Consider the following 18831-nt stretch of genomic DNA (forward strand, 5'->3'; position numbering starts at 1 on the left):
TCATTCACATGAGGCAAATCTCCTTTTTGAATGGGTCTTAAATAATGACTGCATTAGAGGTGATATTTCATTCTTCACTATATCGTTGTGAATAAAACCAGAAAAGGGATTATTTGTCTATGCATTTTGGAATTAAAATAATGAATTTTTAGTCTTAATATTTGATACACAATGTTTTCTCTTCCACATGATGCTTTCTTTGTGTAAATTGGAGGAGTTGCCTCCTTTATCTCCTAAAACCCTCCTTCCTTCCATACACTGGTGTGTCCTCCACCCATTTTCTGCTCCAAAGGGACCTGTTGTCTTATCAATGCATGTTCTGCTCTTCAAGGCCAGGTTGGATGGGGCCTTGAGCAAGCTCATCTAATGAAAGATATCCTTGCCCATGGCAGAAAGGTTGGGCTAGATGATCTTTAAAGGTGTCTTCCAACCCAAACCATTCTGTGATACCATGATATTAACTGTGCTTATGCTGCACTGACGTTGGTCACACCTGACTGATTGTGGGAACTTAAAGTCTAAAGGGAAATATTGGTTTCAAACCACTTCCAGTCCTCTCTTCCTTCTGCAGCGTTTGGAACTGAGTCACTGACATGCATTATTGTGCAGCACACATGCTGCTGCTGAAAGATTTTTTAGGTTTGATTCTGTTTTCTTTTCTATCATCTTTCACTTTTCCCAGATGGCCACAATGGGAGTTCTTTTGTTGGGGTTTTGGGTTTCTTTATTTTTGTTTATTGCAGAAACAGGGAAGGTGATTCTTTGTGTTCCTAGTCATCCTAAAATTACTTGCTGCATGTCTTTGATCTTCTCTAAATGAATGAAACAAAGTACAAGCTGTCAAGTTCAAACCTTTCATCTGAGCAAAAAAATCACTTGAATGAATCAACTTTACAGGTGTATTTCTTATAAAAAAGATAATAGCACAAAACCAATTTAAAAGGGTAATATGTTTTAGTAATGTAGTATTCACGTAATCCATGGCATAGCTGTGTGTAATGTTTTTGCTTTGTTTTAGTCAAGGCAACAGCCTAACACCATATTCCAAATCTGTGCCAGCAGTTATTGCCAAAGCTTCTGCAATCTACAACCCCATCATATATGCAATAATTCACCCAAGATACAGGTACAGTAAATATATAGGTATGTGTATAACTGTACATGCAAATGTGGATCTTTTACACGGAATAAACTACCCTCATTCCTTCAGCCTCACCCCGTGCACTGCATGTTCCTGTGCTGACCAGGCCATTATCTGCTCCAGGTGATCAGACCCAGACAAGGCAGCTCCAGATAAGGCCTGGGGAGTGGCCAAAAGAGAACAGTCCCTCCCTTCACCTTTCCTCTCCCTCAGAACCCTGCTCTGCCCTGTGGAGCTGCATGACTGACATGAGGAGAAGATGATGCTCAGGTCACCTTTCATCATACCAGAGATGGCCACTACAGAGCGCTCTCTAGAGAAAAGGTCCCAACCAGTGAGGCTCAAGAAATCACATCCTTACCAATTTATGCAGCTCTATATGCATGTGTTCAAGGTTTGGTTTTCTGAGGCATTTTTTTCCAAAAAATTCTGGGACACTGGCAGCAAAAAAATACTTTATTATACCAAGGGAATATACTTGTAACAGAACTGCTGTCCAGCATACCTGTAGAATTTTTTGCAAGTCTTTCAAAGTGTAGCTACCACAAATTGATGCTGTGTCAAAAGTTCTGAGAAAACACAGGGATGCCATGGTGGTAAATGTGATAAATGTATAAATACCACTAGATGGCAGAGTTAATCATTGGTATGAGGCTTGTTTCACCCAAAAAGTGGAAAAACCAGTAAATTACAACTGTGACTTGGGAGCTAGAAATTGATTTCATTGTTTAGGATGTCTGATGCATGACAGTGTGGTTGTAAGAAAAATGAAGGTTTCTCAGAAGGCTCCTTGAAACATGCCCAAAAAGGGTGAAAACCTTTCACCCTATGATTCTATAGAATCATAGAATCGTTTGGGTTGGAAGGGACCTTAAGGATCACCAAGTTCTCACCACTTGTCATGGGCAGGGACACCTTCCACAAGACAAGGTTGTACAAAACCCCATCCAACCTGGCCTTGAACACTTCCAGGGATGGGACATCCACAGCTTCTTTGGGCAGCCTGTTCCTGTGCCTCACCAGCACCACAGTAAATTTCTTCCTAATATCCAATATAAGCCTTCTCTCTTTCAGTTTAAAGCCATTCCCCCTTGTCCTATCCCTACAAGCTCTTGTGAGAAATACTTCTTCAGCTTTCCTGTAGCCCTCATTCAGGTACTGGAAAGTGCTGTAAGGCCTGCCCAGAGCCCTCTCTTCTCCTGGCTGAACAGCCCAACTCCCTCAGCCTATCTGCAGAGAACAGGTGCTCCAGCCCTCTGATCATCTTTGTGGCCCTCCTCTGGATATGCTCCAAGAGGTCCATGTCCTTCCTATGTTGGGGATCCCAGAGCTGATGCAGCCCTGCAGGTGTGGTCTCACCAGAACAGAGCAGAGCAGAGGGGCAGAATCCCCTCCCTCCCCTACTGCCCACGCTGCTTTGGCTTCAGGACATGATCCAGGACACGTTTGGCTTTCTGGGCCATGAGTGCACATTGCTGGGTCATGTCCAGCCTCTCATCCAGCAGCACCCCCCAGTCCTTCTGGGCAGGGCAGCTCCCAATCCATTCTCTGCCCAGCCTGTGTTTGTGCTTGGGATTGCCCTGACCCACATGCAGCACCTTGCACTTGGCCTTGTTGGTCTTCCTGAGGTTCCCAGGGGCTCCTCTCTCCAGCCTGTCCAGGTCCCTCTGGATGCCAACCCCCCTCCAGCGTGGCAGCCACACCACACAGCTTGGTGTCATCACCAAACCTGCTAAGGGTGCTCCCACTCCCACTGTCCCTGTCACCGACAGCAATGTTAAGCAGGGCTGGTCCCAACACTGACCTCTGAGGTCACCACTCTCACTGAGCTCCACCTGGACATTGAGCCACTGACCATAACTCCTTGAGTGTGACCACCCAGACCTTATCCACCAAGTGGTTTGTCTGTCAAATCCCTGTTTCTCCATTTTGGAGACATATTTTATTTGAAAATGTTTGCTATCATAACGAACATCTTTTTGCATCCTCCAAAAACCAACTGAGTTTTTTGAAGTCTGCAGAGCATTTTAGTTTAGAGTAGGAGAATGACTAGTTTCTGATGGGTTGCAGAAGATCAATGAGATCATGATTCTGATGGGTTGCAGAAGATCATGGCTGGCTGATGTGTTTAGTACCCATTCTTTGTTTCTGAACCAAAGTTATTGTGTTCAGTTTATTATTTTTGCAAGGAACAGGTTGCCCAGAGAAGCTGTGGATGCTTCCCTGGAAGTGTTCAAGGCTAGGTTGGATAGGGCTTTGAGCAATCTGCTCTAGTAGTAGGTGCACCTGCCCACGGCATCAGGCTTGGAACTGGATGGTGTTTAAGGTTCCTTCAGGATCCCTTCCAACCCACACCATCCTATGGCTCTGTGACAGTGAACTGCTTCAGTCAGTCTTTTTTCTATCAGCATTGGCTTCTTAAGACTATTAAGAAAAAGACTGGACTCCACAACATTTTCTTAATAAGTATCTTGTTTTTATCTTGTTTTATTTTTTTCCCTGCTTTCTAATCTGTATTTCTAGACATATCAACAAGAGAAATTTTTATGGACTTGTGAAGACATTTTGTGCACTTGGGAGCAATCCAGTCAGGAAAAGAAGTAATGTTGGGTCCCTTGTGATGAATCAAGAACACAGTTTCAAAACCAAAAAAACCGTATAGTACACTAATAAGTCAGTTGGTAAAAATATGTTGGCAGGACCAATTTTGCTTAAACAGTGAATAATGATTATATATGTTAAGGTTATTGTTTCTGGATAATTTCCAAATCTTCTAATTATTCACATTATGACTTGAAAGTAAGTTATTCAAGCACATATAAATGGGTCAGTCTGTTCAGGCCAAAGGGTTAAGGGTTTGAGCAGGGAACAATTTGTCATTTTATATTGGAACTACTGAACCAAATTATATTTAAGTTATTTTCCAAATCTTTCTAGAAAGAGGCATCCAGAAATCAGGATCAAAAGTGTTCAAATCTGGCTCAATCCACTAGCAAAACAAGATGCCTTTTTTTGCACAGAGAATTCCTGACACTTCATCTTAAAATCCCAACAAAATCATGTCTTTTTCTGGGGTTTCTTTACCTTAAACAATGGAGGAAAAAAAGTACATCATACTGAATGTAACTGAAAATGTAACAGAGACTTTTGTGCTAGCACTTGGCTTCTAAGACCTAGTTTGAGAGTTTGTTATGTTCCTCCTCATCTACCCACCCTTCTGCCCACCCATTCCCCACCAGTAGAAAGGAGAAAAACACCTCTCCCTAACAGGACTCTCAGGAAGTAATGAATGTAAGTGAGGAATTACTCAAAGTTTTAATTGTGAAATGCTCTATTGTGGGGAAGAAAGCTTTCACATCTTTAACAACTTGTCTGTTGTCTCTATGTTCCACAGTAACTCTGACACATTACTGTGTTAAAGTTATTGCAGAAACTCCCTTACATTTTGCAAGTTTTAGGTTTTGGAATCATTCTTTCATAGCAAACAGGAAATTCTGCAACTCCATGTTTCCAACTGGCTCCCAAGCAAAGCAGAATTACACAAAAATATTGATCCAAACTCCTACATCATAAATAATGATCCTAAATAACTTTGAGTTGCAGTTTTTTTTTTTTAAAGGTTGTTTGCAATTACTGTATTACTATATTGCACTTACTATATAAGGGTCACTTTAGGCGACTCTTTTATTTCAGATTATAGGAATACCACTAAATAAGTACCTCAGTTTATGCCTTTTACTTTGCACATACAATATTAAAACTCCCTTCAAAATCTGTACTTTCACCCCAACCAGCAAAATGTCACTCAATACTCCTCCCAAGTATTAGTAAAATAGAAATTCTGGTCCCTCAAGACATTCAGAAATGTTCATATTTTTTCCTTGAAAATTCACCATCAGACATTTATTTCCTGAATCTTCATCATTAGGAGACCTTTGCGCCAAATCCCATTTAATAAATGGGATGGTGTGTTTTACACTAACTTGAACTTGTCAGAGGGAAGTAGTTCAGCTTAGCTGGGGAAAAAAACTGGCAGCTGCTTTTCAGCACCAGACTGAGGTCTCCAGCTTGAAAGGAAATTTCTGGGGGCTTGACATTTTCTCATGTCCTGTAAACACTTTCTCAGGACTTTTTATTTTGTGCACAACATTAACCATCTTTTTGTACCCATCACCATGTGAGCAGCCTTCTGCCCCAAGCAGCTCAGTGGGCCCTGCCTGGTCACCGACAGGCATCTTGGCAGGATCAGGAATGATGGTGCAGGCAGCTTTTTTCAGTCCTCATCTCCAGAGCAGACACAGAGCTGCTGTTCTTTTGCCTTTAAAACTACAGAGAAAAGAGACACCGAACTATTCAGAGAGTGGTGATGATGCCAAATACAGAGGTTTAGTGGTCGTGGGTTTCTTTTCTTGATTACAAGCAAGTGACCTCATTTCATTATGCCAGAATCATGTCTCTGAAATTTTAACGTGAGTGATCTTTTGTGAGAATAGAAATGATGATTTAAAATGCACTGGTTATTCAACAAACCTGGTAACTCTAGAAGCAAAAGACTTTACAACATACGTCTGCTTGACTTGCATCTCAGTGTAAAGTCAATGTACTGACATCTTCCAGCGATCAGTTCCTGGCCACATGCCTTGTTGCTGCCTCACTTTCTGACTTGTTCATTTTGTTTTTTGCCCCTATTAGCTTCATCTGTTGGATTCCCAATAATGGATTGCGAAGTGCTGGGGAGGTGTTACACTAAATGAAGTGTTCTGACTAGCATTGCCATGTGAGGAGAAAGGCCAGCTGGCATTGCACAGGGGAAGCTCTTGGACACTTCTGCTCCATGCAGGGCCACAGTTGGGATTAGGAGAAATAGACTCACACAATCATGACTGAGATTATTATTTCATGAATAAGGCAGATTTGGGGTCTAGACCTTCCTTCTCCTCTATGCTTGTACTGTGCTAATTTTCAATAGGAGCTTACAGTAGCTGCCGTGATACAGACAATTAACAGCATCTGATTCATATGGCCTTTTCCCTCTTCCCTTGTTTCCACTCATTCTGTGCCTTTGCACAGTGAAGACCTTTGTACCAACTAGCCTGAAATTTTCTGGATTAACATTTTAAATAAACCATATGCAATCATGCTCTTCAAGATATTTTCAATTCTTATCACTTAGCTATGCAGCTCTTCTGTGTGTGTTTTGACACAAGGCCCAGAAGGACCTGTTATTTTCTTTTCAGCCTGTTGAGTTGTTTGCACCAGCTACCATGCTGTTTGCATGTAATCTTTAAGACCTCCTTAATCAAAACAGAAGATGTGTTGAGGTGATGGAAAGAGACAGCATTTTCACCACATGAATTTCAAAGCCATGTCTTCAGTGTGACAGGTTTGGCTTTTTTTTTTCTTCTCACATTTTCCCTCAGAAAAACCATCCACCAAGCTGTTCCCTGCTTGAGGTTCCTGATTCGAATATCAAAAAATGACCTTCTGAGGGGATCCATAAATGAGTCATCATTCAGGACCTCTCTCTACAGCCACCACTCTTTTGCTGGCAAGACCAAGAGCACTTGTGTTTCCTCCATTTCTGCTGGAGAAGCTGTAAGTCTTTTCTTGTTTCCATGAAAGAAAGTGAGTATAACATTTCTCAGACTCTAAATAAGCAACACTATAAATACATATTCAAAATTAGAGAACAGAAAAGGGAAAGAGGAGAGTGTAGCTAAATTTTTTGTCATGTCAGGTCATTTCTGCAAAGCTGGAAGTTCATGCGTGATGATTTACGATCAGAAAAAGCATTCAGGCCAGCATATCTGTGTGGTTCTGATGCCTGCTGGGACCAAGGATGTTCAGATTGAGTCTTTAATATGAACTAAAAAGAGCCATTGTCAGGCACTCCCTGTGTCACTAACGACTGCCTATGTTAGGATCTCACTAGTCTAGAGGACAAGAAAACAATCTTCCATCCAAAATTTTATAACTTATCCAAGAGCTCTCTTATTATTTTGAAAGAAGTCCATTTTCTGTAGGATGGGAAATTTTTGACTTCTTCACCTAGATTTTGACCATGAGGAGTGAAAAGCTCCTGCCCCTAGAGCATGGTGCAGTGTTCTGTAGGAACATACCCCAGGCATCAGTAAGGCTGGTGACTGAGTGAGATAGAAACAAAAGAATCCCTTGAGACCCTTCACAGCCTCTCTCAGTCACAAGAAGCTGGCTTTGCCTGCAGAAGTGCTGAGAAGGTGGCTCCTCGAGGGGGTGGTAGCCATGGCAAATCTGGGCTGGGGCTGGCCCTCCTGGGCACCTGTGCTGCTCCCCCTCAGTTTGGGCATCAGGAACCTCCCAGAGCAATGGCTGCCACCAGTAACCTCTCACAAAATTATAAATCCTAGGTATCCCTTTTATGCCTTGACATATAAAAACTTGATTTTTCTCCCATTACTCCTTTGTTTGATGCCAAATGAAGTAATTTCAGCTGCATCATCCTGATCCAAGGAGCTTTCTGTTCTTCACTGTTGGTCACTACTCAATTTTGGTTTGTTCATGTTAGCAGGTTATTGCATGTATTTCAATGTGGGTGCTGCTTAAATAGACAGGATAATGACGGTAAGAGGCTTCAGCTTTTGGCACAGCTTTGGCTTAGGAGTCTCATTTAAAACCCCTGCTGTTAGCAGTGCACAGCACTGTGCTGTGCTGAGTTGGTGCAGCCAAAGGCAATTGTCCTTTGGGGCAACTGACAGCTCAGTGCAGCTGTAGAGGTTTTATCTGAAACAGCAGCTGCTGAAATAAAAGCTAAGCTTGATGACTTTGGCATGACAGCAGGACTGACTGAAATCTGGGAAGGCTCCAACAAAATATTGATGAGAAAGAAATGACACCAGGAACACTGTAAAAGGTGCAGCTGTTGCTACAACATTTTCTTCTGTGTGTTGTGTACATATTAGTGAAGGGAACAAACATATTTGTGATTCATGTCAAGGAACATTTAATTCAAGGAGTTTTATTCAACAGGTGAGGGGAAATAAACAGGTGCCCGCACATAGAGGTATGAGCAAGGTGATGCAGAGGAATCATGTACTATCTTCCCACTTGTGTGGAACCCTGTCTGTCTGCCTGTCTGGCCTCTGTCTATCCATACCTAACGTCTTATGTTGGAGTGGAATGATTTCATCATTGATACTCAATCAAAAAGTTACCACAAAGTAAGGAATGACAGATGGCCTCACCCCAAGCCTGTAAATGGAACAGCACTTTTGCAATGTCCCATTTGTGCTTCTAGTTTTCTAAGAGCATGCTGACATGCTCTTAGAAAACTACAGCAAAGCCCACCCACTGTCTCCTATGCACTAATGGTGGTTTGTAAAATTAGCAAGCTCATGCACATTGAGAAGCCCTTGGTGTTCTGCATATTCTGCTGGCATGTATGCAAACATGGTTTTGGATCTGTCTGTGTTCATGGTTTTGTATCAACTGGTGGTGACACAGAATGCCACAAGGCATATTAAACAGATTGCTTGTATTGGCTTCTATCTTGTGAAAAACATCCTGATGAAAAGAGTTTAAATAAATTTTCTTTATTTCCAAGTTGGTTTTATTTTTGTCAGCAAGCAAAATAGTCCAGGGAAAGTGACAAGACTGAAAATAAAGCCTCTCCCCAGGGGAGTTTTGAGTGTGAGACCTATGTTAGAATGGCTTTACTTTTCTGTGAATGTGCATGGGTTTTGCTAGAGTTTGAGAACTTACAAGAATTTGAGAAAGAATGCAACTCTCTGAAATCCTTCATCCATTTGTGATTAGACCTGGAGCAATGTAGAGCTCGACCCTGTAGAGCCAGCTCAAGAAAAACTGAAGCCTCACCGAAGTCATTCTTTCTCCACAAGTCTGAGACAAGAGAAGGGAGACCTGCTCCCAAAGACCTGCAGCTACGATGCAGCCACTGCCCAAAAGGTACAGAAAAAGGTGTCAGCTGAGGACTCTGTTTTAGTGCTAATCTTGCTGCAGTACATCATCTCTGGAATGATAATTCAGCCTTTATGCCCAACTATTTCATGTGTAGGCTTTATTTATACTGATTCCAACATCCCCTTTCTTGCTGTCATTTATTTTCTTTCTTCTTTCTTTTTTTTTTTTTTTTGTGTCTGTGTGTGCGTCTGTGTGTGACAAATGAAAGTGCCAATAATGCCTAATTAATTTTTTTCTGCTTGATATTTGCCTGCTTTTGGAAAGCCAGCTCTGCTTATAGCTCTGAAGCTGCATTAAGGCATAGTCAATAGCATCAGATGTAAGAAGAGTTCTTTGCCTCTTTGCCTGTTTATCTACTCCAGCTTTGGTTCCTTCCATCATAGTCCTTGTGTCCATACTGTGGCAGTCTCCTTTTAGAGTGAAGTCAAGTCTGCAAAACAGAGTTTGACATGATAGAAGCCACCCTTTTCCTTCTTTTCAGTGTACATTAAAATGTTTTATTTTTGTTGAGGGGGAAGACGAGAAAGAAACTCCCATTTCTCCCTAAGGGTGGGAGAGTCTGGCAGCTGCCACCCTTCCCTCACTGAAAGAGGAGATGGTGAGTACTCAGTGCATCCTCTGTGGATGCATCACCCTTGTTGGCCAAACCACTGAGGTTTGGTGTCCTGTTGTTGAGGAGCACCCCATTCCCTGATGGGAGCAGTAGGTTACCCACGAGTCAGCTTCTGCCAGATTGTAACACCAGTCTCCAAATGAGTTCTTGTATGGGTGGCACAGTGTCAAGCATACACCAGTACTGCCTTTTCAGGAAAGACTGATATGGCTTACAATCCCCTGTCTGTGGCTGGATTGAGTAGCACCCCCTTTTTTGATGGAGGCACCCTTTCATGGGGTTACTCTAGTGCATGTGGACAAACACCCACACCTTGGGCAGCTACAGCATCTGTTTCTATCCCCTGTGCTCCCTTCCAGATCTGATGGTAATTTTCTAGAGACAGCATAGTTTAAAGCAGAAACTGCTCTGAAAATTTCCAGCCAACCAGTGACCCAGTTCCTGCATGCCTTTGTTGTGTCCTCTTTCATGTGTATCATTAAGAGCAAGTCCTGAGAAACCTTGTTCTTTTCCTGTAACTGTTGTGAACAGTATTGGTGAAAAAACAGCAGCTTCAAATGTGGTGTCAGGTAACATGGGCTCAAATCTACTACTTAGTTCTTCTGCCTTCTGTCAGCAGCCAAGTGTGTCCAAGGCTGTAGGCAAATGGCAAAGGATACTTTCTCCAGGTTCTGGAGAATTGCTGGCTTTTGTTCTCAAAAGGAAGGAGAAGGGAAGTAAATCTCAGGTGGTCTGCATAAACAGTTTAGTAATAAAAGAAATACATCTGTAATATGTAAATGTATCTGGAATTTAACAAATGTGTAGCCCACAAGAAGGCTCATGTGCTATACTTTGCCTTTGAAAGACATCTCTTGAATTACTTTGATAAATAACCCTTTAGACTTTCAGTGGCATTCAGTGAGCTATGAGGAGTTTACTTCGATTTAATGTTCAAAGCCTCATTTGCTTTTCTTATTGTTTTCAGCAGAGGCTCCTGTGTGTTGTGAAGATCCTCTGTGTGTTCATTGCAGCTAAATGCAATGCATCACTATTCATGTTATCAGAGTAAATATTTATTTGTCAAGCTCAGTTAGAGTGTTTCACAATGAGACCACCCATTTATCCTCAAAAAAAAAAAAACCCAAAAAACAAAAAACCAAACAAACAAACAAATGAAACCCCAACAAACCCTAAAGAAGCACCAATGCAAATTTTATATTTATTTTAAGGTTTTAATAATATTACTGGACTGTCTTTGACTGAGTTTCAATTAGAATACTTCCAAAAACACTCAGTTGTGGACAAGCCAGTCAGTGTCCCCAGCTTGGTGCATTCCAAAGCATAAAAATGCATGTGACTGTTTTCTGTGCTGCCACAAAGATATGATCCAGTCCCATGACTTACTTCAGTTATGATAGTAACAAACTTGATGTAGGCTGACACCTGTAAATTTAACATGGCAGTGAAGAGGCTTTTCTGAAAGCATTACAATGTGGGCTTGGATATTGATTTCAAAGAAGAGTGGTCAAATGTCCCCTCTGCATCCAGGTTTTGTTTCAAGGGAATTACCCGATGTGGAAACTATTAAAAAAACTTGTAAGTGGGTATTGTGCCCACCAAGCCACATCTAAAAGAAACCTACCTTCTGTTGCAGTGAAAACAGCACTTGAAACAGGAAGGAGTGGTTTTGGAGATAGATTTTTTCATTCTATTATTGTCTTTGATATGGAAGAATGGAATTTTCTTCTCCGTCACACAGATTTAAACCACTTTTTTTCAGCACAGTGTGCTTCCCTCCACTTGGTAGGTAGAGCAGCTGGAGAAATCATTATCAAGAGGGATTTGGGAATGATTCCTACTTGTGGAGTAGAATGACACAAAACTATGGGACTTCACAGAGCAATGAAGTAAAACATGCACTTTACTTTAAATGTTGGTTTTCCCTAGAAAGGAGGGACTTCCAGATTATCTCTACATCTGACACAGTGGTTTTATCATCTTGATTGTCTTTTTTTTCTTTTTTAAAGAAGCAAAAACTGATTACTTATGCCTTCCCTTGCATTTTTATTTTAACTGATGCTTTCAAAGCTTACTTAGTTGACTCTGAATTTGCATACTGTGCACAAGACTTATGGAAAGAATACAGAGGCCTTGCCATCAGAGCCAAGTTAGAAATCAGAATTCTCTCAAAATAGGCAGATAAGAAATTGTTTGCAAAGTGAGTATTTATTGCTTCTTTCTTGGAGGAAGTGCTTTCCAATGTGTGAATGCAAGGCCCCCAACCTCCCTGAGGTAATATCAGGAGCCATTTGGGGAGAGACAGAGATTGCCACAAGGTCAACAAAACTTTAGGAAAATAAAGAATGAAATGTACTTGAGTCTTAGATATCTTCCATGAGAAGAGAGAGAAGTGCAATAATCTATTACACTGATGCACTGAGATGTGTTAAAAATGAAGCAATACCATTATTTAATGATTTAAAAAGTCAGATACAAGTATGAGTTTTAGTTTTCTTTTTTTTTTCTTCTTTTCAGTCTCTGCTGATATTTGAGTGCGTCTTCTTTTGCTCCATTTAACATTCTACTTTCCAAGCAGTACATGTTAGCACATCATGATTTTCCTTCAAGCTAATGATTCCAAGTGTTTATAAAATTAGCCTGGTGGCTCAAAAATTGACTAATGGCAATGAATAGTCCAAATACTGTTTTCCACATGGTGTCTGACAATGCTAAATCTTATGTCTCCACTCCAGGTTTCACTCTCCTCCAGCTGTTTGGAAAAGGTGCTTGGACAGCCTGTCCTACCCAGTCCTTCTGCAGGATGCATGACCAGCTCCCTGAGAGCAACTTCTCTGCCTGTCAGATTGAATAGCAGCAGTGTCACTAGTGGAGACTCAAGTACTTCCCATATGGCAACTCAAGGAAGTCAAGGGAATGGAGTTGTGGATTCTCTCATTAGCAATGCAGTCCCTCGCATCATCATCATTCCTACCTCAGAGACCAATCTGTTTCAGGAAGAACTGGAAGAGGAAGAGACTGAATTATTCCACTTTCATGACAAAAAGGGCAATCTGCTGGACTTGGAAGGGCTTAGCTCATCCATGGAGTTCCTTGAAGCTGTTGAGAAATTTCTATCCTAAGTTTGCCAAAAGAAAACTTCCTGGTAATTATTTTCTTGGCATCTTCTCCACTTAATTATACCAAATAACTGAAGCCTTGTAGGTTAGATCATCAGATTTTTTTTTTTTTTTGTATCTTTATATAGCAGTCACTAGGCAGCCTTCAGATTTATCTTTGTCCAAACCAGCTCAGGCATGGAAACAGGCATTCTTTCAGATTGTGCTACAGGAAATGAGCAGTGGAAGATCTGGCAGCACAATCAAGTGGCACTGGTCAAGGAGGCCGCCTGATCTGTTGCCACTGACAGGGGTGCCAGCAGAAGGGAAAACAACTGAGTGAGAGCAGGGTCAGTTGCTGAATGCTTCTGCTATCTGCAAATGGAAGAGCATTCCTGTTTTGGCAGCTCTGCTCTGGACAGTGATGGGAAGCACTGCAAGACCGCAGCTTCCACCAGTCCCAGCAGTAAGGCAGATGGCTACATGACCTCAACTAGAGTTTAATCAAATAATTCTCAGCATTAGTTTTGCTGTGTTTTATTTTTTTAAATAGGCATTGTGCTAAACAAAAAGAAAGAAACTGGTGGTTTTTCACTGGGAAGTGACTACTTCCCAGTTTCTAATCCACTGAAGTTTAGTGGTAGAAATCTAGATTTTACCATTTCACCTAAATGTCAAAATGCAAGGTGCTATATGCTAAAACATACACTAGAAGCATTCAGAGTACCTTCAGAGTTACAGTCCTGATTAAATATGTATGTATCCTGATGAGTCTGTGATTGAAAGGGTGAATGCTCACAGCTGGCTTGACAAGTCATTGACAAAAATAAAGCCTTGGCTGCTGTATATCACGTATCTGTTCAGGGGAGGTTCTTCTCATTTCCTCTAAAAGAAAACCAGCAGATGTCTTCCACAGGTCACTTACCAGAGGCCTTCAAAGTGGGTAAAACATCATCTTGGGGAGAGAACCACACGGTACTGTGCTGTTTGCTACAGGATCTGCATTTAGATCATTATCTGTGGTTGCTAATTCTGCTCATTTTATCTGTGCTTCATATTATAGCTCAGTCTCACAAGACTCTCCTAGCATTTTATTCCTAACTGTACTCATCCTTTTTTCACTCATTTTCCCATTTCTCCATGTCTTCCCTTTCAGTCTCTGATTTTTAAAGAAAGACAACAAGTTGAACTACATTGTTCTTCACATAATATCAATATATATTAGTAGAAATCAGGTGCTTCTCAGGATGTAATAGCAAAAATATTTGGTCCAGGGAGACTAATAGTATTCAGACATTCAACAAGAGAGTGAAAGTTTATGTTCATAGTCTCAGTTTATCTCCTTGGCTGTATCCTAGATTGTGCAGAGACCAGTGAGAGAATTTCCAGGTTTTGTGTATTGCATGGGCTGATCTCGGAAAGTAATTTCTCTCTGCCCATTTTCCTGATGCAAAAACTAAATGGGAAACACAGAAGTACTTTTAATTGCTTTTTTTTCATGACAAAAAAAAGGCAACACAAATCTTGTTTTCAACAAGCCAGACAGGAACACTACTAAAGAACAAATTAAAACCCAGAGCAGCACAAGAGAGCAAAGAATGCCTCCAAACTTGCACATTTGAGGCTCTGCAGGGTGCCAGACCTTTGAGAGGACTGAGACATTTGCTTTTGATATAGATTGTACAATTTTTAGAAAAAGAAAAAAGGGCACTGATGGGTTACAGTTTGCAGTGACAGCCTGCCTGATGCAGTGCTGACATTCTTAATGCTGCCATTCTTTGAGGTGCTCTGCTGGCTAGAGACCCTCATACTTCCTTACTGTGGGAGGAAATCGGGAGTGGAGCCCCATCATGCAAACAATTACCTGTGTGTAGCGCTGGTGTGTGGTGCTGGGGGACCAAGGCTCAGCTGGGGCAGCAGCAGGCTGTGGTTCCTGCAGCCAGGCTGCCAAAGCCTGTGCCCACTGAGTGCCAAGTCTTCTGACGGGACCAGGAATCAAGCCAAGGTCATCTGCAATGAGCTCAGCAATTCCAAGGGCAATTCCTCCATTTGAGGACTGGCACAGTGAGCAAACAGTGCAGGACAGCTGCTGGGGACTGGGACAGGGACGTGCTCACTTGCAGTTCCACAGCACCAGGTTTTCATCCACTGCATAGTTTTGGCCACAACGAGTAATCAAATGTTAATTATGTATTATGTACATGGGAAATGGGCAAGGCTTAGGCCTAGGCTAAACATACTGTCCTGCCAGCTTGGAATCTTGTCCCTTTTTTTTGCTGAACCTGCCCTCTCTGATTTTTTTTTTCCTACGCCAACTGTGCAGTCAGTGACATTATTTCTTCTTTCATTAAATATCCTCAGCTACTGTATCTCTTCTCTTCTTGAGCCAGATGTTAGGAAGCAAGTGTTCTTTCAAGGCTTCCAAGCCTTAGACCTGACTTTTACTGTTGTAATTACTCCAAATAACAATAGAAAATGCATTTGCTGTTCTATGTTATTAAAAAATGCCCTGGAGTAGGTTTTGCACTCAGATTATGACAGAATTATACTGAGAAGATGGTAGGCAGTGTATTGCCATAGATTTTGGCAGGATGAAGAATGGAAGACCTGAAGTCATAGCCAACAAATTCCTCCATATCTGACGTTTTGTGTTCTACCTGTTAGCCTACAAGAAGGCACTCCAGTGATCTCTTGTATGTGTTTGGTACTATTACTGTGCTGGTACTGTGAGCGTGTCTCAGAAAATTAGCAGGCTTGAAGTGTGTGCAAAGTTTCACTTTTATGCTGTTAATGTCATACACTGTTAGTACCATTGCTTCGGAAGCTGCTATCAAGATTACTGCTTGTCTAAACTGATGCAGGCTAAAATACTAAATGGTATAATGGTAGAGAGATAAAACCTAAAGTTGTATGAAATATCAGATAGACTTACTGCAGTCACTGTGAGAGTTGTGCAGAAACATCAGTCACAGAGTAAATAAGACTCAAATTGAATACCACAATGCAGGAGAATTTTGCAAGCTTCTCTGTTGCCACATTAGAATAGATGGCACATAAAAATGTACACTAATTAATGTTGCTTCCCGTTTCACAAAGGAATGTATTGGTTCACTTAAATGGAATAAAAAATTCTTAGGAGTTAAACTGAATTATCCATTGTTTGTTTATCTTATTTAATCATTATTTTTGGAGCCAGGAGGAGGAATAAAAAAGTTGAGTCAAAGCTTTTGAAACCTGTGCTCTGATCCAGATAATAGTAAAATATAACTTCTATTTTCAAGTTATTTAGACTGCTCAGGTGTTAGCACTCACCTGCTTGAGTGCATGCGTTCTAAATTTAGAGTTCACTGGCTTGGTAAAACCTGAAGTTGTGCAGCTACTTATGAAATACAATGACTTCAGCTGGGATGTCAGGTATCAGGTGAACAGAATTGAAAAAAAATTAGCAAAAGTCAATACATCAAAACTCTGATAGTGGACTTTGATCTTTGACCTAAATCTGGATGAAAGTTAATGAGTAATTGTTTCTGCTAAAACTTTGTATAGCACAATTATAGGATGTATTCCAATTTTCATGAGTAACAGAAAATACAAACCACAAGTGTAAACACTTTCTTTTATCATGGACAGTGGTATTTTTTAAGTTAAATCAATAGTTAGATGAAGTTTTCAAATAAGAAAATTTATTTACTTGAATTTTAATGAATCTTGCAGCTTTGGGCTGGTATGAAACATGACCTAATACCACATTCTTCCAGAAAGCTCACTCATTTCCCAGACATCCACCCATTTCCCTCCTTTCAGGAGACACACCTGAACAAGAAACTATTAGCACCAATATCTAACCTTATTTGGTTTTAATCACATTTTTTGGCTGTATTTTGAACCTTTCTGTGTTTAATCTGCTTTATTTGCTAAGACCTAGTCTCCTCATCTCCTCTGTGTTTAAACCAGATTGTAATTTTTCTCTCTAGTTTAAAATAAAAAAACAGCAGTAGAAACATTAGAAAAGTTGCACATTAGCAGTAGAAAGTTGCACTGCCCTAAGGATGCCATTTTCACCCTCGTGGCAGCAGCAGCAGCAGGAGCAATCTTAACACCATGTCAACACCAGAACCCTCCCAGGAGGGCAAGACCACCCCAAAAAGGTAGAGATGACATGTCCAGGCTGCAGTGACAGGGAGGGGTTGGGGGCTGAGGGTTACACAGCAGGGGTTTGGGGTTACAGGACACAGCAGCAGGTCTGGGTACAGGCAGGGCAGAGTAGTTAGTGCGGCTCTCCATTGTTTCTCCCAGCTCCGGGCAGTTCCGGCGCCTTTCGTCACCGCCTCCCTCTGGAGCTTGGGTTCGCCGCTTGCTCCCGCATGCTGCTGCTGCGGCACACCGGCCGGGGCTTGCCGGGTTCTGTCGCCTACGTGTGGGACGTTGGTAAAGAACGAAGGAATGTCCAGATCACCCACAAGGGAAGCAGAAAGGTTTTAATGGCCGCAGAGAGCTGTGATGGGGGGGCCGCGACCTGCGCTTCCAGCGCCCGCGTGGGGGAAATGGGACTGGGAGGTCCCTCCCGACTGGGACCCGGGAGGCGCGGGATGATATAGGGGATGGGACAGGGAGGGCAGGCACCGTGGCGATGATGTGAACCACGGTGACCAACGGGAACACAGCAGCGGCAGACAAGGGGCTTCGGGGTGAGTGGAATCGCGGGAACGGCATGATGGACACAGAATTCTCAGGAGTGGACAGGGAATGGTTGCAGGAGGGGTGGGGGGGAAGCTCCAATAGCAGGCAGCCTGGAGCTAACCACTGCAGGGATGGGGGGGAAACATGGGGGGTGCATGGGGGTACACGGGACTCGGCTGGCTAACAAACATCAGAACCCCTAATCTAAACCCAAACACGGGATGCAACAGTTTAGGGACCAGGGTCAGGGTCCAGGCTCCAGAGCCAGGGGTCAAAAGACAGGGGTCAAGGATAAGGGGTAAAGGGTAAGAGTCAAGGGTTGGGACATCAGGGATCAGAGGGCAAAGGTTGGGGGTCAGGGTTTCTGATGTGATGTGCAAAAATGGAAAAATACTGCACGGTAAATACCTTCTTTTTAAATTTCCTTACTTTCCCCCCAGCCCTTGGCTTTTGGTGGTTTCTTTTTGGTGGCTTTTTTTTTTTTTTTGGTGGGGTTTTTGTTTTGGTTTTGTTTGTTTGTTTGTTTGTTTGTTCTTGTTGTTTTTGTTACATGTGCTCTTTACTGCTTCTCTGTACAGGTTATCCTTGATATTTTTTGTCTGACTGTCTTTCACAAATACATGAAAGCAAAGCAACTTAGTGGGGAGATGAAAACTTGGGTACATATAATGCAGCAGACTCCTTTCTCAAATAGGAGTAATCAACACTGCCCACAGTGCTTGGGTTCAGCAAGTCCATGCTGAACCTTCCCCACCTCCTGGCAAGGTGGAAGCAGCTGAGATGCATCTCCTGGTTCATCATCAACACAAGCTGATGATCTTGCTCTGCAAGACTTTGTTCTGCACCTCATCCAGAGCCTCAGTCTATAATCAGTGTTCTGTCTGCAGCTTGAATGGACAAATATTTAGGTGAAAAGTTCGGTGCTGGGATGCCTATGTTGTACCTGTCACTTTTACCCATGTATTAACATACATTATGGCTAACTAAGAGTTCAAGTGTCTGTCCATGTATTTTACTTGCTTTATGGTGTGTCTGCATTGCATCTGGTTGTACCTGTTAGTGCTACAGTTTGCAGCAGGACGTGGAAAGCTAACTGCAAAATGTCAAAGTCAGGTGTAAATCCACTGTTACTGATTCTCCCCTCTGTCAGCACAAGGTGATGACTGTGTGACAGCAATCCTGGTGCCAATATTTCGTGGTAAAATCCCCTGAGAGAAAATTGCTGTATGGATTAGTGTGTCATACAATATATTGACTTTTTTACTGTGAAGCATTTTTCCTCTGTATTCCTAGTTACGTATCATGTAGGCATTTTTATTTAAAAGGTTGGGTGCATTCTTCAC

The 18831-nt window shown here is 42.0% G+C and overlaps 1 protein-coding gene across 1 annotated transcript in view; it reads left to right on the top strand.

Moving 5' to 3' along the window:
• LOC128787079 (melanopsin-like) overlaps positions 1–13601 on the top strand; it is a 35355-nt gene extending 21754 nt beyond the window's left edge. Inside the window, exons 7-10 of the mRNA XM_053940960.1 lie at positions 1019–1126; positions 6562–6736; positions 8933–9082; positions 12446–13601. Of these exons, the coding sequence (XP_053796935.1) occupies positions 1019–1126; positions 6562–6736; positions 8933–9082; positions 12446–12832 (820 nt within the window). The 3' untranslated portion in view covers positions 12833–13601. The remainder of the gene's footprint in view (positions 1–1018; positions 1127–6561; positions 6737–8932; positions 9083–12445) is intronic.
• Positions 13602–18831: the final 5230 nt, after the last annotated feature.

Source organism: Vidua chalybeata, chromosome 4 (assembly GCF_026979565.1).
Source record: "Vidua chalybeata isolate OUT-0048 chromosome 4, bVidCha1 merged haplotype, whole genome shotgun sequence".
In the NCBI taxonomy this organism is placed as follows: domain Eukaryota; kingdom Metazoa; phylum Chordata; class Aves; order Passeriformes; family Viduidae; genus Vidua; species Vidua chalybeata.